At 32.1% G+C, this 22,706-nt stretch overlaps 1 protein-coding gene across 1 annotated transcript in view; it reads left to right on the plus strand.

Moving 5' to 3' along the window:
• Nucleotides 1–22,706, plus strand: part of LOC101896613 (ATP-binding cassette sub-family G member 1-like) — a 35,697-nt gene that overhangs the window by 8,126 nt on the left and 4,865 nt on the right. The window contains exon 2 of the mRNA XM_059130350.1: nucleotides 12,117–12,660. Coding sequence (XP_058986333.1) covers nucleotides 12,579–12,660 — 82 coding nt within the window. The 5' untranslated portion in view covers nucleotides 12,117–12,578. The remainder of the gene's footprint in view (nucleotides 1–12,116; nucleotides 12,661–22,706) is intronic.

Genomic DNA, 22,706 nt, shown 5'->3' on the forward strand with positions numbered 1-22,706 from the left:
TGAAAATTATTTACAATTTTAAAAAATTGAGCACATGGAATTTTTTGGAGATATCTTGGATATTTGCTGAGATATGTCAATACAACTTACTAAGATATCTTAAATGATGTTTCTCTTTCAGAATCAATTCACATGTTTTTGGATATGTCAATGTTTTCAAGAAATATCGTCTCCAAAATCAGATGCCCAAAAATAAAAAGAATCTCAGAAAAACTGGGTACATGTAAACTTTTACTGATATCTCTGGTATATGCTTAGATATGTCAATATAACATAGCGTAGTAACATATGTGATATTATTCTTCCAAAATCATGTAATTTTGTTTAGATATATCAATTTATGCAAAAGTTATGGTCTCCAGAAGGTGATGACCAAAAATAAAAACAATTTCACAAAAACTGGGTACATGTAAAATTTTACTGATATCTCTGGTATTTGGTTAGATAGATGAGTGTAATTTATAGAAATGTTGGAAATAACAGTTTCCATTAATAATAAAGAAGTTTTATCAAAATATATCAACTATTTCAAAAGTAACGGCTTCCCGAAAAAAAATGATGGAAAAAAATTGAAATTGAAATAAATTAAGTACATTAATATTTTTGTTGATATCTCGAGCATTAGGTTAGATATGTAATTCAAACTTATTGATTTGGTAGATAGGATGTCCTTCTTTCCAAATAAATTGTTTTTATAGGGATATGTGAATTTAATGGAAAGTTATGGTCTCTGGAAAATTATACCTTAAAAAACCAAACATGTTTGAAAAACTGGAAACTTGCATATTTTTGTAGCTATCTCCATAATTTGGTTAGATATGTTAATGTACCTCACAGTTGTATTGAATAAGACCCTCTGCTTTCAAAATCTGCTTGTTTTGTGGTAATACGTTCTATATTTCCAAAGTTATGGTCTTTGGAATATGACCACATGAAATATTTAACGTTTTTGCAAATTAAATCACATGGATATTTTTTGCTATATCTCAGTTATTTGTTCAGATTTGTAAAAGTAGCTGAAAGAAGGAGTCCTTCTTTTAAAACTGAGTAATGTTTTAAGATATTTGAAAAGTTTGAGGGTTATTGGACCTGAAAATCTCTGAAAGAAATATAAACAAAATAATAATAAAATATGTTTATATGCCCACATATTTTTTTGGCTATAACTTTGATATTTGTTCAAATTTGTTACTATATCTCATGGACATTTCAGATAAGATGCCCCTCCTTAAAGTCCAACTAATTTTTATAAGATCCCCTTAGTTAGTATACAAATTTGTTACATTCAGAATATAACATTGAAGATTTTGTGATTATTTGAAAACTCGGGCACCTGAAATGTTTTGGCCCTATCTCGGGTATTTGATTATGTATGTTACCAAAATTTTAGAAAATAACGGCTACGATAATTTACATTCTTAATTATGTTGTTTTATTAAAATACGTAAAATAATTGCCAAATTCTGGCCTTCGGAAAATGGTGAAAAGAAAAAATATTTTTTTATGACAAATTAGGCACATGTAATTTATTGCGTATATCTCAGGTATTTTTTGAGATATGTCAATATAACTTAGAGAAAAGTAAGATATGATATTCTTTTTAAGGAATTGTGTTATTTTTTGGTTATATCTTAATTTTTTCAAAATTTATCGTCCTTGAAAAACAAATGACCAAAAATATGAAAAGTTTTATAAAATTGGATATAACTAATAAAATGTTCATATCTTTGGTGTTTGGCCAGATATTTTAGTATAACTTTAAGATATCTCAGATATAATATTCTTCTTTAAATTTTGTGTAATTTTACCTATATACATTAATTATTGTAGAAGTTATGGCCTTCGGAAAATGATAACGAAAAAGGGGAACCTTTTTCGCAGATTTGGGTATATCTATTAATTTGGCGATATCTTGAAAACTTGCAAGGCTGCATTTATGATTTTTTGCAGGTTTCAATATGTGATAACAATCTTTAAAAATTATATTTAATATTCTTAATACGTTAGTTTTTGTCAAAGATATGGCCAAGGAAAAAATGTGACAAAAGTAAAATCATGTGTAAACCTGGTTAATGTCAAACATTTGCATGTTTTGGTCATATCTCGGGTATTTGAATATGTATGTTACCATAATTTTAAGAAATATCGCCTACGATAATCTACTTTCTTAATTATGTTGTTTTTTTAAAATCCGTAAAATAATTGCCAAGTTCTGGCCTTCGGAAAATGTTAACAATAAAACATATTATTTTATGGCAAATTAGGCACATGTAATTTATTGCGTATATATCAGGTATTTTTTGAGATATGTCAATATAACTTAGAGAAATGTCAGATATGATATTCCTTTTAAGGAATTGTGGTATTTTTTGGTTATATCTTAATTTTTTCAAAATTTATGGTCCTTGAAAAACAAATGACCAAAAATATGAAAAGTTTTATAAAATTGGATATAACTAATCAAATGTCCCTGTCTTGGGTGTTTGTTCAGGTATTTTAGTATAACTTTAGATATCTCAGATATGATATTCTTCTTTAAAAATTGTGTAATTTTACCTAGATCCATTAATTATTTTAAAAGTTATGGCCTTCGGAAAATGATAACGAAAAAGGGGAACATTTTTCGATGATTTGGGTATATCTATTAATTTGGCGATATCTTGAAAACTTGCTAGTCTGCATTTATGATTTTTTGCAGGCTTCAATATCTGATATCAATGCTTCAAAATTATACTTAAACTTCTTAATACGTTAGTGATTGCCAAAGATATGCCCATGGAAAAATTGTGACAAAAGTAAAACCCTGTGTAAACCTGGTTAATGTCAAACATTTGCGATTTTACACCCTGACAACATTTATTATTTAACTTAAACATATTATATAGCTATTGAAAACTCAAGCATGTTTCCAAACACAGTAATTATTATTACAAATGTGATGGCTTCTGGCCGTAATGCTTCAGAAAATTTAATAAGTATATTTAATCTTTTCTAATTGCCCATAGAAAACGCTTCACAGTACAAGGTTAATTAGGTATTAAAGACTTAAGTGCAAACAATATTACCTAAAACGTTACGAACATCAATAATAAGGCTCGTACTTTAGTATTTTATAATTCAACTAATAATATGTTTACATCAGAGCATTTTGTAGGGTATGATAATTTATTTGACGTATATGCATTGGAATTGACAACTTAAATCCACTGGGTCTACTAAATCCGATAAATTCAATTATTATTAAATGAAATCCCAAAAATGTTGAATATTTGCAAAGATAGAAAAAAAATAAGTTTACAGCAGAATCGATGATGCATACGTCCTTTGACGATTCCTCACGTTTGAAAAAAATTTACAAAAATCCTAAAAAAAATACCAAAATTCCAAAAATTTTCAATGTTCGTAAAAATAGAACCAATAAGTTTATAACAGAATGAATGAATTAATTTCGTTGTCAATTTCAATTCAACTTTCCATTTCAATAATTCGATAGGAATTTCTATTTCTATTTTTATTATTATTCATTATTAATTATTGTTTATTTGATTATGTTAGCTGACGGCTTGATTGATCATAACATTTTAATGACCGAGTAGAATTAATGTGAACACCAACAACACAAAAAACCGGTAAATTATGGGGGAAGACCTCACCTGGGCAAAACAACAACAAAAACCGAAATTCTAAAATACTATCGATTTTTTTCTGTTTTGTTTTGAGCGTTTCTTTCTTTTGGCAAAATTCTTTGGTTAGCTAATGCGTTTTTTACTGTTTTTGTTTGTTTTCTTTTCCTCAATTATTGTCTGACCACATAAAGTGGTTAATTTGGTTACGGACAGTTAGAGGCCAACGTTAAGGTAGTGAGAGAGATTGGGTGATTTATTGCCAAACTATGGATAAAACTCAATTTTGTTTCTAGAAATATTCAAGGAATATAAAATATCCTCAGCACCTTTCCTATGAGAAAAATCTTCGCTAAGGATCTTTTTGGGGAAAATTACAAAAAAATCGTTATAAAATAGTGTTCATTAAGGTCGGCCAATTAATGATAATTTGAATATCCCATCTCTGGGAAAAATGTCTCTCATTCTTTACAAAACGGACATTCAGAAATTAGAGTTACAAACAAGGGATTTCTAGTTCGATGTTTTAAGTTGGGTACACACCATGATAAAATGATACAGGTAGGCGCATCAACACTTGGGATTATTGATATGTCAAATATTTTAAAATATTTTTTTAAAAAATAAGTAGATTTCTATATGTTTTCCCATGCGGCGCCAATCTAAGGTTGTTATAATAAGCATTTTTTAAACAAGTTTTACAAATTTGAATAATTTTTCATTCAAAAATTGTTATTCAAAAACTAGTTTGACAGTTCATTGTGTCAGCAGCTGTGTCGATGCAACTACGTATATTCTTCTACCATGCTATCGCATAACAAAAAAAACAAGACTTTTGATTATATCATTTTTCGGGATAAAAATAGGGCAGGCTGTGATCGAAAAAGTACGTATTTACTTTACTCATGTATTTCACAACTGAAATGTCGGCCATGTATCACACGATATGTGCAAAATTCTACATATGGAAAATTTGACAATACGCATGTTAAAAAACACATATCGTCTGATAGAGCCTTTGGCAGGGTTCACTCCTTAAGGTGAGAATAAATAAAACGTTGTTTTGACTGGCTTAAGTCTTCGGCTGGCTTCTTCGAAAAAAGAAACAAGTAAAAAAGCTCTAAGTTCGGCCGGGCCGAACTTTGAATACCCTCCACGATTTGGGACGAATTTGGCAATTCTCAAAAACAATAAAATCCGTTAAAAATTCTGTTAAAATCTTAAGAATAACGAATGTAGCTGTTACATTAGGGTATATACGACGACATAGACCTATAACTCTTGCCAAAAGCCATTCCAATATTCAAATGAAGTTAAAATCATCAAAATACCGAATATCGAGAGGTACCGTTATTTAGGGGCTATACGAAGACGTGGACCTGTCCAGACAATTTTCTGTCATTATACCGAATTTGAAAGAATTCCTATGAATAATGTCGCTAAAATCAACAAAGTACAGAAATTCGGAAGGACATTTATATGGGTGCTATACAAAGACGTGTGTTGGAAAAACACTTTGTTTGAAAATACTTTGTTTTAATTTATTTCAACAAACATATTCTTCTTTGAAAAGCTTTGTGATTTTCTAGTTTCAAAATGTCAAACATTTTAATTGTATAATGGTCTTGTTCTGAATTTCAATTTGTTAACAACAATTTGTTTCTTAATAAATATTCTATAAAATTGAATATCGTTGTGCGTTCCGCTTAAAAGGCAGATATATACGGGGAAATCTTTCCGATAATAAGAAGAGGAAAAACTATATATTTCCCAATAGATTATGGGCCCAGGGCGTTGTGGTCTATTTTAAGCGGAATTGGATTTTGTGGTTAACGCAAGAACATAGAAAAGAATTGTCATGGCGACGTCTCCAATGTTCCAGATTGAGAAGCTAGATGAACATAACTATGAGACATGGTCCGTGCAAATGCGCAGTGTGCTAATTCACACAGGATGCTGGAAACATGTAAATGGTGATGCGAAGAAAATCGCGAATTTGACTGCAGAACAACAACAAGCATGGGATGATGTTGATGAAAAGGCTCTTGCTTCTTTGACTCTTTGTGTGAAGCCTTCGCAGCTGAACTATATCAAGAATTGCAGTACGTCAAGTGATGCCTGGGAAAAGCTAAAGGATGTGTATAAACCTAGTGGTCCTATGCAAAAAGTGTCATGGTATAAGAAGCTATTAAATCTCAGCATGAAGGACAGCTCAAATATGTCTGAATATTTGAACAAATTCTCTAGTACTTCAGATCAATTGGCAGAAGCTGGTATACAAATCCAGGAGGAACTTTTGGTAATAATCCTATTGTCGAGTTTGGAAAAGGATTTTGACAATTTTGTAATTGCCATGGAAACAAGGGACAGTCTTCCTACGCTTATGGTTCTAAAACAGAAATTGCTGGAAGAATGGGATCGGCGAGAACAAAGTACAAATGGAAGCGTATCTACAAATCAGCAAGCATTCGGAGCTGTTGGTGTCAAGGCAAAAAGAAATGGCGGTAAGAAAGGTGATCGAAGAAATGAAAAGGGTGCATGTTTTGTTTGTGGTAAAAAAGGTCACTACGCTAACAAGTGCAAGTTCAAAGATGGTGAACATAAATCATTCACAGTAATTGCTGTTGCAGCCGGAACGCAAACAGAGAATGATTTAATGCAATGGTGTGTCGACAGTGGAGCGACAAGCCATATGTGCTCCATGAAGAATTATTTTACAAGTCTTGAAGATTCAGAAGAGACCATTATGTTAGCAGACAAGAAAGTCATCCAAGCCAAAGGAAAAGGATTCGTCGAATTGCGAGTAAACGGATGCAAGATTAAACTGAAGAATGTAATCTATTGTCCTGAATTGAATGGAAACTTTATTTCCGTAAACAAGATGGTTGAAAATGGATGTTCGGTGAATTTTTTCAAAAATGGTGCTGTGATTACGGATGAAGGCCGTACACTTTTTAGAGCTGCCAGGAAAAATGATTTGTTCATCTTCGATGCTCAACCTGTAAGTAACCAAATTTTTTCTATTAATACTTCCGATAGTCTATGGCATAGAAGATTTGGCCACTTAAATTATCAAAGCCTGAAAGAGTTATCTTCTAAGAATTTGGTCAATGGCATGACATTCAATTCACACAGTGGCGAGAAATGTGATGTGTGCATGATTGGGAAAATCCACGCTGCATCTTTTCCCAAACAATCGGAGAGAAAATCAAAGGAACTGCTTGAAGTAATTCATTCCGACGTATGTGGTCCGATGAAAGTTGATTCTGTAGGTGGATCAAAGTACTTCGTGACATTTATTGATGATAAATCCCGCAGAATATTCACATATTTTATGAAGAAAAAGTCAGAAGTTTTCGAAAAGTTTAAGACATTCAAAACCATGGTGGAGTTGCAAACTGGTTGCAAAATTAAAGCATTAAGAAGCGATAATGGTGGAGAATATCTTTCCAACGAATTTAACAAGTACCTTGAAACTAATGGAATTAAACGACAATTAACTGTTCCCTACACCCCACAACAAAATGGTGTAGCGGAGAGAGCAAATCGTACATTAGTTGAAATGGGACGTTGTCTTCTTCTTGAATCAGGGCTTGATCAAAGATTGTGGGCCGAAGCGGTTGCTACTGCAACATATCTAAGAAATAGAAGTCCGTCAAAAAGTTTGGAAAATACTACTCCAATGGAGGTATGGTTTGGGCGGAAACCAAGTGTTAATCATTTGAGAGTTTTTGGTTCTAAAGCTGTTGCGCTGAACAAAAACGCAAGAGGAAAATTTCAAGAAAAAGGCGAGAAAATGGTCATGGTTGGATACTCATTAGTGTCTAAAGCCTATAGGCTCTACGATCCTAAATCTGAAAAAGTTATGGAAAGACGGGACGTCATTTTTGATGAAGATAAGGCATTAGAAAAATCACAAGAGCAAACACCAGAATTGTATTTTTATGTGCCACCTGAAAATTTTGAATCTCTGGAATCTACCGAAGTGGAAGAAACAGAAAGAAAGAAAAGAAATGTAGAACTCAATGATGAACATTCAAGTTCGGATGACAATTTTCAAGATACAGAAGATTTTTTGGGATTTACTTCTTCAGATGAACAAGAAAATCCTGAACCTGCAACTGTTCAAAGAGGAAGAGGTAGACCAAAGATTATTAGAACTGGTAAACCTGGTCGACCCCGAAAAGAACATAACTTACTGAATAATGTGGTGGAGGATAGTATTCCTAAACGTATAAAGAAGCAATATCCAGTAAATTATCTGCTAAATGGAAACAAGCCATGGAAAATGAAATGTTATCACACCATCAAAATAATACGTGGACAATGCAAGATCTTCCGCATGGATGTAAGGCAATCAATTGCAAATGGGTTTTTGCAATCAAGAAAAATAGTAAAGGACAGGTGGAGCGACATAAGGCACGGCTAGTCGCTAAAGGTTGTAGTCAGAAATTCGGCATAGACTACAATGAAACATTTTCGCCAGTGGTAAGATATTCCACTATTCGAATGTTACTTGCATTAGCGGTAGAACACAAAATGCATTTACATCAACTAGATGTAGTCACGGCGTATTTAAACGGAGAATTGCACGAAGAAATCTATATGCGTCAGCCAGAAGGATTTATCGATGAAAAAAACAAAAATAAAGTTCTGCGCTTAAACAAATCCCTTTATGGCCTTAAACAAGCGGGTCGGGAATGGAACTTAACGCTAAATAACTTTCTGTGCAAGATAGGATTTCTCAGATGTGACAACGAACCTTGTATGTATAAATCAAATCGAAACGGTTATTTGATGTTAATAGCTGTCTATGTGGATGATTTAATAGTTGGATGTGAAAATGAAAACGAAATTTGAAACTTAAGGAAGAAATTGCAACCAATTTCGAAGTGACTGATAAAGGACTGTTAGAGCACTTCCTGGGAATGGAGTTTCATCGAGATGGAAAAACCGGTGAAATTAAAATATCTCAAACTAATTTTATAAACGAAATGTTAAAGGAGTACGGTATGGAGAATTGTAGACCAGTTTCAGTGCCACTGACTCCTGGTTTTCAGAGTAATTGTGAAGGTGAATGCAGGAAAATAGATCCCACCGAATACCAATCTTTGATCGGTTCCCTGCTTTACTTGGCTCTGACAACTCGCCCTGATATACTCCATTCAGTTACCAAGCTTTCGCAAAGAAATGCGGATCCACACTTAGAACATTGGACAGCAGCAAAACACATTCTAAGATATTTAAAAGGTACTAAAGATATGAAACTTCACTTTAGTTGTGGAAATGGAAAACTCATTGGTTACGCAGATGCTGATTGGGGAGGATGTACTACAGATAGAAAGTCATATTCTGGATCAGTATTTTTTATTGGAAATTGTATGATTTCTTGGGAATCCAAGAAACAAGATATTGTCGCTTTGAGCAGTACCGAAGCAGAGTATGTGTCAACTTCTAACGCATCGAAGGAAGCTGTATATTTAAGTCGATTACTTCACGAACTGGGATTTCTGCAAGAAAACTGCGTTCCTATCAATGTCGACAATCAAGGTGCTTTGCAATTGGCATATAATCCGGTTCATCATAAACGGACAAAACATGTGGACATCAAATACCATCACATAAGAGATTTAATAAAATCAAATACAATAAAATTGGTTTATTGTCCAACGAATGATATGGTTGCCGACATATTTACAAAAAACCTAGCAAAGTCGAAACATCAAAAATTTGTCAGTCTAATCAATTTGAAGTAAATCAAAACGTGAAGAATATGCATGTTGTGGTGGAGTGTTGGAAAAACACTTTGTTTGAAAATACTTTGTTTTAATTTATTTCAACAAACATATTCTTCTTTGAAAAGCTTTGTGATTTTCTAGTTTCAAAATGTCAAACATTTTAATTGTATAATGGTCTTGTTCTGAATTTCAATTTGTTAACAACAATTTGTTTCTTAATAAATATTCTATAAAATTGAATATCGTTGTGCGTTCCGCTTAAAAGGCAGATATATACGGGGAAATCTTTCCGATAATAAGAAGAGGAAAAACTATATATTTCCCAATAACGTGGACCTGCACAGATAATTTTCTGTCATAGGCTGTAGTATTCACTACCAATATCAAATACCAAATTTGAAACAATTCCGATGAATATTGTCGCAAAAATCAACAAAATACCGAATATCGGGAGATACTGTTATATGGGTGCTATACGAAGACGTGGACCTGCACAGACAATTTTCTGTCTTAGGCTGTAGTATCCATTACGAACTTCAAATACCAAAATTAAAACAATTCCGGTGAATAATGTCGCAAAAATCAACGAAACACCGAATATCGGGAGGTACCGTTATATGGGAGCTTTACCAAAACGTGGACCTATATGGCCCATTTTCAATACCAAAAGTCCTGCAGACATAATATACATTTGAGTAAAATTTTATCAATCTACTTCAATTCGTTCGGATGCTAGAGTGATTTGCACAGACGGACGGACATTGCTAAATTGACATAGAATTTTATGCTGATCAAGAATATATATACTTTGTGTGATCTAAAATGTATATTTCAAGGTATTACAAACGGAATGGCAAACTTAATATACCCTCCATACCATGGCAGAAGAATACAGGTAGATGCATCAACGCTTCGGAGCATTGATATGTCAAAAAAATTTAAATGTTTTTTCAAATATAAGTAGAATTTTATATGTTTTCTTATACTACGTCATTCGGAGGCTATTATAATTCGCGTTTTTCAACAATTTTTACAAATTTAAATAACTTTTCATTCAACATTTTCAATTCCAAAATTGGTTTTACAGTTCATTGTCCCATCAGCTGTGTCGACGCATCTACCTATATTCTTCTACCATGCTCCATACTATGGTGGTGATGGTACTACGGTAGTGCCAAAATCGAACTAAGTCAACCTAAAACTCATTTGTTTCTCTGCGAAGAAGCCAGCCGATGACTTAAGTTAGTCAAAAAAGCGCTTTGTGTGTTCTCAGTTTTTAATGTCATACTGGTAGAGAGTTTAGTTAACACTCATTAATTTCTCTTTTTACTAGGGATTCATAGGTCGATAAGGGAAACTTTTTATTTCTCTAATATTTCCTCCTTTCAAAGCATTTATCCTTCAAAGAACTAATTTAAATAAGACAATAATTAATAATTAACTAAATAATATTAATAAATGTAATAATTATCATGATAATAATCATATTATTAATATAAATAATAATAATCATTGCAAAATTAAGTGGTTAGTGTCATTTGTCGCATGTGCCTATTGACAACAATTCACTAAAAAATCGTATCAGATCACCATTTAGATAAATTTTAAATGTTCATTTCCTCTATTACAAGGTTCACAATTTATTACTTCCATTTAGAATTCCTTTAAACAATATTGTATTTTTAGCTTCAAAGTATTTGACATTACATTTGTTAAAAAAAAAAACATATCGTCTGATAGTGCCTTTACCTGGGTTAATTTCGTTGTTTTTAATGTCATATTGATAGAGAGTTTAGTTAACACTCATTAATTTCTGTTTTCACTAGGGATTCATAGGTCGATAAGGGAAATCTTCTATTTCTTTTAATATTTCCTCCTTTCTATGCATATATCCTTTAAGCAACTAATTTAAATAAGACAATAATTAATAAATAAATAGGTAACATTAATAAAAGTAATAATAATCATTATAATAACCATATTATTAATTAATATAAACAATAATAATCATGGGATGTCATACTGAAATAGAGTTTAGTTAACACTCTTTAATTTCTGTTTTTACTAGGGATTCATAGGTCGATAAAGGAAACCTTCAATTTCTCTTAATATTTCCTCCTTTCTAAGCGTATATCCTTCAAACAATTAATTTAAATAAGACAATAATTAATAATTAAATAAATAATATTAATAAAAGTAATAATTATCATAATAATAGCCATATTATTAATATAAACAATAATAATCATGGCAAAATTAAGTGGCTAGTGTCATTTGTCGCATGTGTCTATTGACTACACTGAAAAAATCGTATTAGATCATTTATTTAAATTTGAAATGTTGATTTTTTCTATTACAAGGTCCACCTTGGTCTCACGATTAATTACTTCTAGTTACAATTCCTTTAAACAATATTTCATTTTCAGCTTCATTTCATTTCGAAAAAGGAAATTGTATTCGATATGTTTGCCCTGACTATAAAATAGAAATAATAAATCAAATTAATAAATAAAATAAAAAAATAATCAAAATTTTTTATTAGTTTTTTTAATTTTTGTCATAAATTCAAGTAGTTATGATCGAAATAAAATCACCAAAGCAAATTGGCTTACTGGACTTTCTCCTAGGCACGTCATCTGTTTAGAATTATTCATACTTGTTGAGATAAAATTGCCTTATTTAAATGTTTATTACCATACCAATAAAAATAATAATAATATAAAATCAACATATATATTTTTTTTATTCCTTTCAGAGTTGTTGTTGTGGTCGCTTAATGGTGTTGGCGTTTATTACAAAAAAAAAAAAAAAAAAAAAAAAACTACAATTAGCGCTGAATAAAATTATTATTGTTAACGCCTATGTCAATATTGCACGCCTAGCTGCTCAAAATTGTTGTCCAGATTTTAATGAAGCATTTTAATGCCACAGACACGTCGTTGCATTTGAAGCGTAAAGTAATTCGAGATATTATCGAAATAAATACAACAACAAAAGGAGGAATAAATCTCTCAACACTTGGTTTATTTTTCGTAAAGCCCATATGAATTCTGGAAGTGAAACAAGAACAAGGAACAATATCCCGTGGCATTTCTATATTTAGATCTTCATAACAAAAAAGACTTCTTTTCTTGCCAATCGTCGCTTTTGCCAGGTATTTAATACCCTTTGTCATCATCCAACACCACACCAACCAACCATCCTCCTCATCATCGCCATGGAATTGACATCGTTGAGTCAAACAAAAGATGTTGCGTTTCAGGACGTCTACTATACCGTAACACAAAAGAAAAACTTTGGTAAGTTTTGTTTTTTTTTTTCTTGTTCCCAAGAACATTTTATGACGCACCTTATTTAATAGGATGGAACGGAAAATAGTTTCCTTAAAAAATAATTTTTATAAAAAACACTTAACTTTGCAGCAGAATTGTAGACTTACATTTTTTAAAAAAATTTAAAAAAAAACACTATTTCGAAATTTGTCAGTTTCAAGTAGCTTAATATAATTTTCTATGAGAAAACCCCGGATTTTGTGTTTTTTTCTTTAGAAAACCCGCTGAATATATCTTTAGTCAGTAGACAGTCTCTATATATTAAAATGTTTATGCCTACAGCTGATTTGCAAGTCTGCTCAAAGCTCAGTAAACTTCTTTGTATATCGGCCTAGTGATCCCTATTAAAAAAAATTGGAAGTAATTCCAAGTAATTCCATTTCACAATAGTTTCGATAGTGTATACCCCACTTTAGTTATGCCACTAGGGATCCCTATGGAAAAAAAGATGCCGGACTTCGCGTTCTTCTTTAGAAAAGTAGCTGAATATTTCCTCAGTCGGCAGGAATTTACTAAAATTGAAAAAAAAAATATTAATAAGCTCAGTAAATCGGCCTGGTGATCCCTATTAAAAGTTTTTACGATTCGTTCACAATTTCACATGTAATTCGATTTCATAATTAACTCAATAGTGTATATCCTACTTTGTTTATGACACTAGAGATCCCTATGAAAAAGAAACTATACAGGGTGAAATAAAAAAAAACTGGAACAAGACTTTGTTGCTCCATAATTTTTACATTTTTTTAAATTCTATTGAATGAAAGCAAAAAATGTCGGAAATAGCATCAAATTTTAGAATAAGTTCAGATTTGTTCGATTTGGTCACCTTTGGTACGAATTATGACCTTATGGAGGAACGTCATTTTGTAACCATTCTTGGGTGGCACGTGCTGAGTGCGATGCGCTGCTAGGTCCTGTTGGAATGGAAGGTCTGCGGCCAAAATGTTTGCGTGTCCAAGGCTTTAATACACCCCTCCAGGATAATTTCGCGATAATATTCGGAATTTATTGGTTATGGCGGTCCACACCATGGAAAATGCATATTTACAGCAGACCTCCTTGGCAAGTAAACACGATCATTTTGTTTGTTTACAAATTTCTGGACAACGAATGTTTTCTCACCGGAGACCACCAAACCAAATTCGGCAGTTCCCCACTTTCGGCCAAGCGAAGCAACTCATTAGCTCTTTTGAGTCTATTTTCTTTCTGGTGCGGTGGAAATTCTTGCACTTTTTGGAATTTCAATGGCTTTACCACAAGCTCATTTTTTAATATATGCCGAATAGAATATTGCGATATGTTCAGCTCACGAGTCATTTTTCGACCACTGCGAGGCGGGTTTCGATCAAGTCGCTTCTTTACTTTTCGAACCATTTCTGCTGATGATGCGGTTTTCTTCTGATGTAGGGCTACGCTACGATCTAGTTATCCCTATTTAAAGCGTAAATTGATGAGAGTTCATTATAACATAGTTTTCTCACAACAAAAAAACAGTCAAAGCTCAACCAAGTGAAAAACGAGACTTTCTTTTTTCTTTTCCCTTCTCTCTTTGTCTCTCTCTCTATCCTCTTATACTATTATATGTGCCGGACAATTGGCAAACATGTGTATACATTACTTTGGGAATCGATCTAGTGATCCCAATTCAAAGCGGCGAACAGAACATGTTTTTTTTTTTAATCTTCCCCTCATGTAATAAAATGGAGAAGAATACAGGTGGATGCACCAATGCTTGGGAACATGGATATGCCCAAATTGTTTTAAACGGTTTTCCAAAAAAATCTAATTTTTATAAGTTTTTTTATGCGACATTACTCGGAGATTGTGCTGCGCAACTGAAAAACATGTATCTAAACTACTTTGCTAATCGATCTAGTGATCCCTATCCAAAGCGGAAATTGATGAGAGCCTATTATACGTCTTTCTCACAAAAAAAAAAAAAAAAACAACAGTCAAAGCTTAACTCCAACGAAAAAACGCGAGTTGAATGATGTATTTTCGCCTCCCCTACAGTAAATGATATCCTAATTACATTTTCGTTGTCTTACTTCGATCTCGTTTACAAGGGGAAATTATTAGGAGAGTTCACACGAGTTAATAAAATAGCGGAATACAACATAAATAGAGGTTCGACGAACAGAACATGTTTTTTTTAAATCTTCCCCTCATATAAAACCATGGTAGAAAAATACACGTAGATGCACCAATGGTTGCGAACATTGATATGCCACCATTTGTAAAAAGTTTATTCACAAATACGCTGATTTTTATATGTTTTATTATGCGACGTCATTCGGAAGTTGTGCCGCGAAACTGACAAACGTGTATATAAACTACTTTGCTAATCGATCTAGTGATCCCTATTCAAAGCGGAAATTGATGAGAGTCCATTATACGTTTTTCTCACAAAAAAACAAACAACTGTCAACGCTTAAGGAGAAGAAGGATGTATTTCTCTCTCTCTGTATTCTTATTGCATTTCCGTTACCTTACTTCAATCTCGTTGACAAGGGGACAATTATTAGGGAAGTTCACACGAGTTAATAAAATACCCAGCCAGCATACAGTAATATATCGACTTAGCTGCTGGGACAATGAACTGTCGAACTAATTTTGGAATTTAAAATGTTGAATGAAAAATATTTAAATTTGAAAAAAATGTTGAAAAACGCAATTGTTATTTTCAAAATCAACCAAAAAATTGACATCATTTGGTAAAGGTAAAATGGGAGTATTGGCATTTGCATCTACTTACCTTTACCTTGTTTATAGGGAACAAATTTGTGACAGGAGCTTACGCGTGAGATGTGAATGAACAGAAAATTTAAAAAAAAAAATCTGGCCACGTTTCTCATATTTTATATACGGGTGTTAAAAATAACACCACTCAAAATTCCAAAACAAAAAAAAAACGGTTTATTGTTTTTTTTTCTTCTTTGGTTTAATCACAGCTTGTTTTCCTGCAATTCAATTGAAGTCAATTTGCAGGGAAGAGATTTAAAGCAGCAGCAACTAATAGCTGCCATTAAACGAATGAATGACTGGCGGACAGAGCATGATTACATGAATGAATTCATGACAATACAAACCCCTCCCCCCACCCCTCACAGAGTATTGCTGGTGGTGATCATGTCGTGAAGTGTAGTGATGTTGTTACGGCTTGTGATTTTCACAATTAATTGAAGTGTCAGTTGCAGGGTTAAACTCAGTTCATTCATTCATTCATTCATCCGTTTAAACATAACCCACAATAATACCGACAGCTCAATGTTACAGACTGAGTGTCTAACTGGCTGGCTGAAAAAAGGTTAATTAATCTTCCGCCAAAGCAAAGCAGAGCAGAGCATGACTGCTCAACAATTGTTTGTTGCCCAAATGACAAGGGTTTCGATTGCAAACTTTATTTGCCAGAGATTATGGGATGTGCAAGCAACCAATTAAACCGGCTGTAATTTCTGTAAGATTCCCTTTAATAATTAAGATTTTCAAACAAGGCATTGTTTAAAATTAAAAACTTGGAATTTTTAGTAATAAAAAAACAGATATGGGAAAAATTATAGGTAATTATAAAATGAAAAAAAAAAAACAAAAAAAAAATATTAAATGGCTCATCCAAGTCATAATGCTGTTGTTATTGGAGGAATACCCATTTACAACAATGTAAAGTGTAATTGTTATTTTATTATTTTAATTTTTCTAGTAACACAACAATTATCTATTTGCCAATGTTGGCACAAAAATAAACCAAAAACATATCCACTTCCAAATGTCAAAATAATTCAGCTAACTAACTACCCAACCAACTATTGACCAATCGACCAACATAATATTAACAATTTTAAAGAAAAAAAAAAAAACATCAAAAAAGACCAAAACAAATTTCAACATTCTACTTGAACTTTGTTGTTGTTGTTGTAGCATTGCGTTTCTTGGTTGCTTTTTTCAATTAGAAAAAAATGAAACTTGTTTCTTCCACAACATTCGAAAATATAATGGCAAAAAATTTAGGCAATAACCAGCGTCATGATAAAAAAGTGTGTGTGTGCGCTCAAATCCATCCACTAACCACTTAAAGGCATGATCAAAACAAACTAAAAGTAACAACAACAACATCATCATCCAGTTAGCAGGTGGTCGGTCGGTCGGCCGTTTGGCATGGGCACACCGCCATGGAAGCTTCTAGAAAACTTCTAATTCACATGAAGATAAATATTGCAAACATTTACATTTGGAATGTATTAATGGCCATTTGACATTATTGGCTGTAAAAATTCGTTACTATTTTAGCATTGCAATTTGAGAAAATTTTCGGTTGTGTAAACGGTGTTTAACGGATATGAGAATATTTGATTGTGTAAAGGGTGTTTAACTGATATGAGAATATTTGATTGTGTAAACGGTGTTTAACGGCTATGCGAGAAGTAGGTGAATAAATAATGATAAATGTGTTTCCTATTTCTTCCTCTCCTTATTCCCTTGCATTTGTTTTACTTATGCTCTCGCTCTCTAAACCTTTTGAGAGGCCGATATGTATGTATGTATGTGTGAACATAAATAGAATGATGTCAGTTAAGTTATCTATTTCTCTTTCCTACAAAAAGTAAATGTCCCGTTGTTTTAATTCAATGTTATTGCTTAAGCATGGTTTACACAGGAAAATTTAGGTTATATTTATGGCTAATGATCGAAATAATGTAATTAAAAAATGGATTTTTAAAGAGCTATAAGAATGTTTCTCAAAAAATAAATAAAATAAAAATAAATAAATAAAATAAAAATATAAAAATAAAAATAAATAAATAAAAAAAAATACGAAAAATTTATGAAAAATTTATTTGAAAAAAAAAAATAATAAATTAATAAATAAAATAAATATATTATAAATAAATAAAAAATACGAAAAATGGATGAAATTTTTATTTGAATTGTTAGTACCATTTACATTTACAAAAATGATTTTTAAAGAGATATGAAAATGTTTCTCAAAAAAAAAAAAAATAAATAAAAAAAATTAATAAATAAATAAAAAATTACGAAAAATTGATGAAAACTTTATTTGAAAAAAATAATAAATTAATAAATAAAATAAATATATAATAAAAAAATACGAAAAATGGATGAAATTTGTATTTGAATTGTTAGTACTATTTTAGAACATAAAGGTAGTCGCATCAACGCAGCTGCTGGGACAATGAACTGCCAAACCGACTTTCGAATTAACAAGTAAAAAAACTGTTTGTTCGGCCGGGCCGAACTTTGAATACCCTCCATAATTTGGAACGAATTTGACAATTTTCAAAAAAATAAAATCCGTTAAAGATTCTTTAAAAAGCTTAAAAATACCAAATGTTGGCGCTATATTAGGATCTATACGACGACGTGGACCTGCACAGGCAACTTTTGTTATAAGCCATTACAATATTCAAATGCGAATCTTGAAAAAAAAAATTCGGTGAATAATGTAGCTAAAATCGTCAAAACACTGAATTTTGGGAGGTACCTATACGAAAACGTGGACCTGCACAGACTGTCATAGGCTGTAGTATCGATTACGAACTTCAAATAACAAATTTAAAACAATTCCGGTGAATAATGTCGCTTAAATCACGAAAATACCGAAAATAGGAAGGTATCGTTATATGGGGGTTATAGGAAGACGTGGACCTGGACGGATAACTTTCTGTCATAGTCTGTAGTATCCATTACGAACTTCAAATACCAAATCACCAAAATACTGAAAATATGGAGGTACCATTATATGGGGGTGATACCTATATGACTCATTTTCAATACCAAAAGTCCTGAAGACATAATTCATTTCGTTCTGAAGCTAGAGTGAATTCCACAGATGGACGAACATCGCTAAATCGACATAGAATTTTATTCTGATCAAGAAAATATATAAGTTGTGGAGTCTAAAATGCATATTTCGAGGTGTTACAAACGCGATGACAAACTTAATATACCCTCCATACCATGGTAGAAGAATACAGGTAGATGCACCAACGCTTGGGAACATTATTATGTCAAAAAATTTTAAATGTCTTTTCAAATATAAGTAGATTTTTATATGTTTTCTTATACGACGCTACTCGGAGGTTACTATAATACGCGTTTTTCAACAGTTTTTGCAAATTTAAATAATTTTTCATTCAACATTTTCAATTCCAAAATTCGTTGACAGTTCATTGTCCCAGCAGCTGTGTCGATGCGTCTACCCATATTCTTCTACCATGCTCCATACTATGGTGGAGGGTATAAAAAGGCAACAGGCGATTTAGCAACGGAGATTACTTCCTTAATTTTGCCATGAGTTAAACTGTTATATATCATTCACATAGAATTGGTCTTGTGTAAACCGTCGGTTACTTTTATCGATAACATGCTTTGTGTATAGCAATTTAGTGTAGTGTACCGTTAATTTTTTTTGTTTTTTTTTTTTGGGGGGGGGGGAGATAGGAAATGTCATTCTAATTATCTCTCAATAATAATTTTCGTAGGGTTGCCAATCAGTCAAGTATGGCAATTATAATGTCTGCATATTTTATAGTCTTTTTTGTTTGTTTTCTAAATAATTGTCTTCCTTAATTTCGCATTTCCTAATGTATATTTCATTAGCATTCAAAATTAACATATTCATATAATATTTGTAGTTGAAATGCATTCATATAGAAAGATATATAAATCAAACGAATGCCGATGAATAATATTTCATTAAGGCAGGGTCAGGTTTTTTCTTTGTATGGTGTTTGCTTGCTTGCTGGCCTGCTGATTTTAACACATGTGTTTGTTTTAACATTTTGTTTGCAATAATTAATTACCGCATCTTGATGAAATAAAACAATGGACTCATGAAATTAATATGATTGAGGAAAAAGTAAATTATTTGCCTTATTAACGTTGATAAGTCGGGGAAAAGTTTTAATAGCTTTTTCCTTTTAACAGAAATTAAAAAAAATAATTATGTTCATCGCAACGATGAATAGTTGATTAAATAGTTCTTCCCGTGTTTCATGATGACAATGCATTGTTGGTCCAAAGTGTCAAATGTGAACTTTGAAATAAAAAATTATATTTTTTCAAAATAAAAAAAATATATTTTTTTTTGCGTGAAATAAAAGCATTTCCTGAAAAGATGTGATCGTGTCAGAAATATTGTCGTCAGGAAGAATAAAACATGCAATAACAAAACAAAATGAAGGTGAGAATACATAAAACGCTTTTTAGACTGTCTTAGACAACGGCTGGCTTCTTCGGAAAACAACAAATGAGCGTAGGGCCAAAATCGATCTAAGTCAACCTAAAACTCCTTTCTTTCTCTACGAAGAAGCCAGCCGATGACTTAAGCCAGTCAAAAAACGTTTTATGTATTCTCACCCTGACACGTTCGATGCTTCGGCGGCTTTCTCTAAAGGTGAGGATTCATAGAAGACTCTTTATTGGTCTAACTCATCAGCAAGCTTCTTCCTAAAAGAACAATCAAGAACAATGGGGAGTAGGGTAAACTAGTATAAATTATGGATCAAAATTGAACTAAAGCAACCTAAAACTCCTTTCTTTTTTAACGAAGAAGTCAGCTGAAGAGCTTTTTATAACCTCCGCCATAGCATGGAGCATGGTAGAAGAATATAGGTAGACGCGTCGACACAGCTGCTTGGACGATGAACTGTCAAACAAATTTTGGAATTGAAAATGTTGAATGAAAAATTATTTAAATTTGTAAAAATTGTTGAAAAACGCGACTTATAATAGCCTCCGAATGACGTAGTATATGAAAGTATATAAAAATCTACTTATATTTGAAAAAACATTTAATTTTTTTTTTGACATATCAATTTTCCCAAGCGTTGATGCGTCTACCTGTATTCTTCTGCCATGGCATGGAGGGTATATTAAGTTTGTCATCCGCTTTGTAACACCTCGAAATATACATTTTAGATATAATGGTACCTCCCTATTTTCAGTATTTTGGTGATTTAAGCGACATTATTTACCGGAAATATTTCAAATTTGGTATTTGAAGTTCGTAATGGATACTTCAGCCTAAGACAGAAAATTGTCTGTGCAGGTTCACATCTTCGTATAGCCCCCATATAACGGTACTTCCCTATATTCGCTATTTTGAAGATTTTAGCGACATTATTCACTGGAATTGTTTCAAATTTAGTATTTGAAGTTTGTAATGGATACTTCAGCCTATGACAGAAAATTGTCTGTGTAGGTCCACGTCTTCGTATAGCCCCCATATGACGGTACCTCCCGCTATTCATAATTTTGGTGATTTTACCGACATTATTCTACGGAATTGTTTCAAATTTGGTATTTGAATTTCGTAATGGCTACTACAGCCTATGACAGGTCCATGCCTTCGTATAGCCCCCATATAACGGCACCTCCCGATATTCGTTATTTTGATTATTTTAGCGACATTATTCACCGGAATTCTTTTAAATTTAGAGTTTGAAGTTCGTAACGGATACTACAGCCTGTGACACAAAATTATATGTGCAGGTCCACGTTTTGGTATAGCCCCCATATAATGGTACCTCCCGATATTTTAGCGACATTATTCACCGAAATTGTTTCAAATTTGGTATTTACATTTTTTTACTTGTTTAAATTACGTCATATTCATTTTAACCTGACAATCTGTGTTGAATATATTCACAATTTCATTTATTTAGTTATGAATTTCCGTAAATAAACATTGCATTTTTTCTGCTTAATAAATTTTTACTCAACAATGTCTGCATTGCATAGGTATAATGATGAATGAGCGCCATCCGCAAGTTCAATGACTTCTGCAGCCGAAAACGCACCATAAAATGTACAGGTACAACTTTTATTGACTGTTTTGTTTTTGCCAAACAAGAGTGATACAACAATCATTCTTGGGGGTGGGTGGGCTTGTCATTATGAAATTAACATGCCGTTGGTTTTTCTGTCTGTAGTAATAAAATTCTACACTTGTTTACAAATCAAAAATAAAACATTTTAAAAAAATAATAATATTTTATAAATATTAGACATTAAAGATGTCTACCATTCTCTTGTCAATTTCACATAAAAATATTTACTATTTCATACTAAAAAGCCCTTATAAATTGTGTATGTGACAGTTAATTGTCCCAGCAGCTGACAGTTCATTGTCCCAAAAATATTTTTTTTTAATATTTATAACTTTTCCCTAACAATTCGATAAAAGATGGATCGTTTTTTCCACCGTATGAACCCTGCATAAAATAATTGTGACAATAATAATCTGAAAAATGTTTGTCTCCTTTACACGAATACTTCAAAAATCCCTATAAAAAGTGTACCTATCACCATTATGGACATTATGTTGTGATATCTTTTATGTCATTGTTTCATTATATTATTTGTTTTAATAATATGGCATATTTTTTAACAATTCGTGAACGTCCGCGATTGTTTGCGTTGTGTAAAACGTGTATAACAATCAGTTAACAACTCTTTGAAAGATGTCAAGGATTCTCACGCTCTCTCTCTCTGTCTTACACAAATGCTTTCTAATAAATAGGTACTAAAAACTTATTAAATTAATGGCGATTTAAACATTATTGCCAACAGCGTTCAATACTTTTCTTTAGATATCTTTATATTTGCAAGAAAATTATTAATAACCTGTAAACTGTGGTAAAAAACCGGTCATTATTTTCACTCTCCCCTTCATCTGCCATACAAAGAATATTCTTTTGTTTACTATATCTCTGTGTCATGGTGAAAGAAATATTCTATTTCTGCACGTTTTTATTTCTGTATGCATGCAAATGTGTTTATAATATACATACATACATTTGCACGCAATGTATGTAAATGATCTTGTATTTGCACCATGCACATCTGGCTGCCCGCACGGATTCATAATCGATGCAATTATTGGCTGTTATGCTTTTGTTGTTGCTCTTTAGCAAAGTTGTATTACAAAATAATAAAGAGGTGATTGTGCGTTGCTTTTTCACACATCATAGTTGTTTTTGTTGTTGTTA

This window comes from Musca domestica, unplaced genomic scaffold (genome assembly GCF_030504385.1).
Source record: "Musca domestica strain aabys unplaced genomic scaffold, Musca_domestica.polishedcontigs.V.1.1 73, whole genome shotgun sequence".
NCBI classification, from domain to species: domain Eukaryota; kingdom Metazoa; phylum Arthropoda; class Insecta; order Diptera; family Muscidae; genus Musca; species Musca domestica.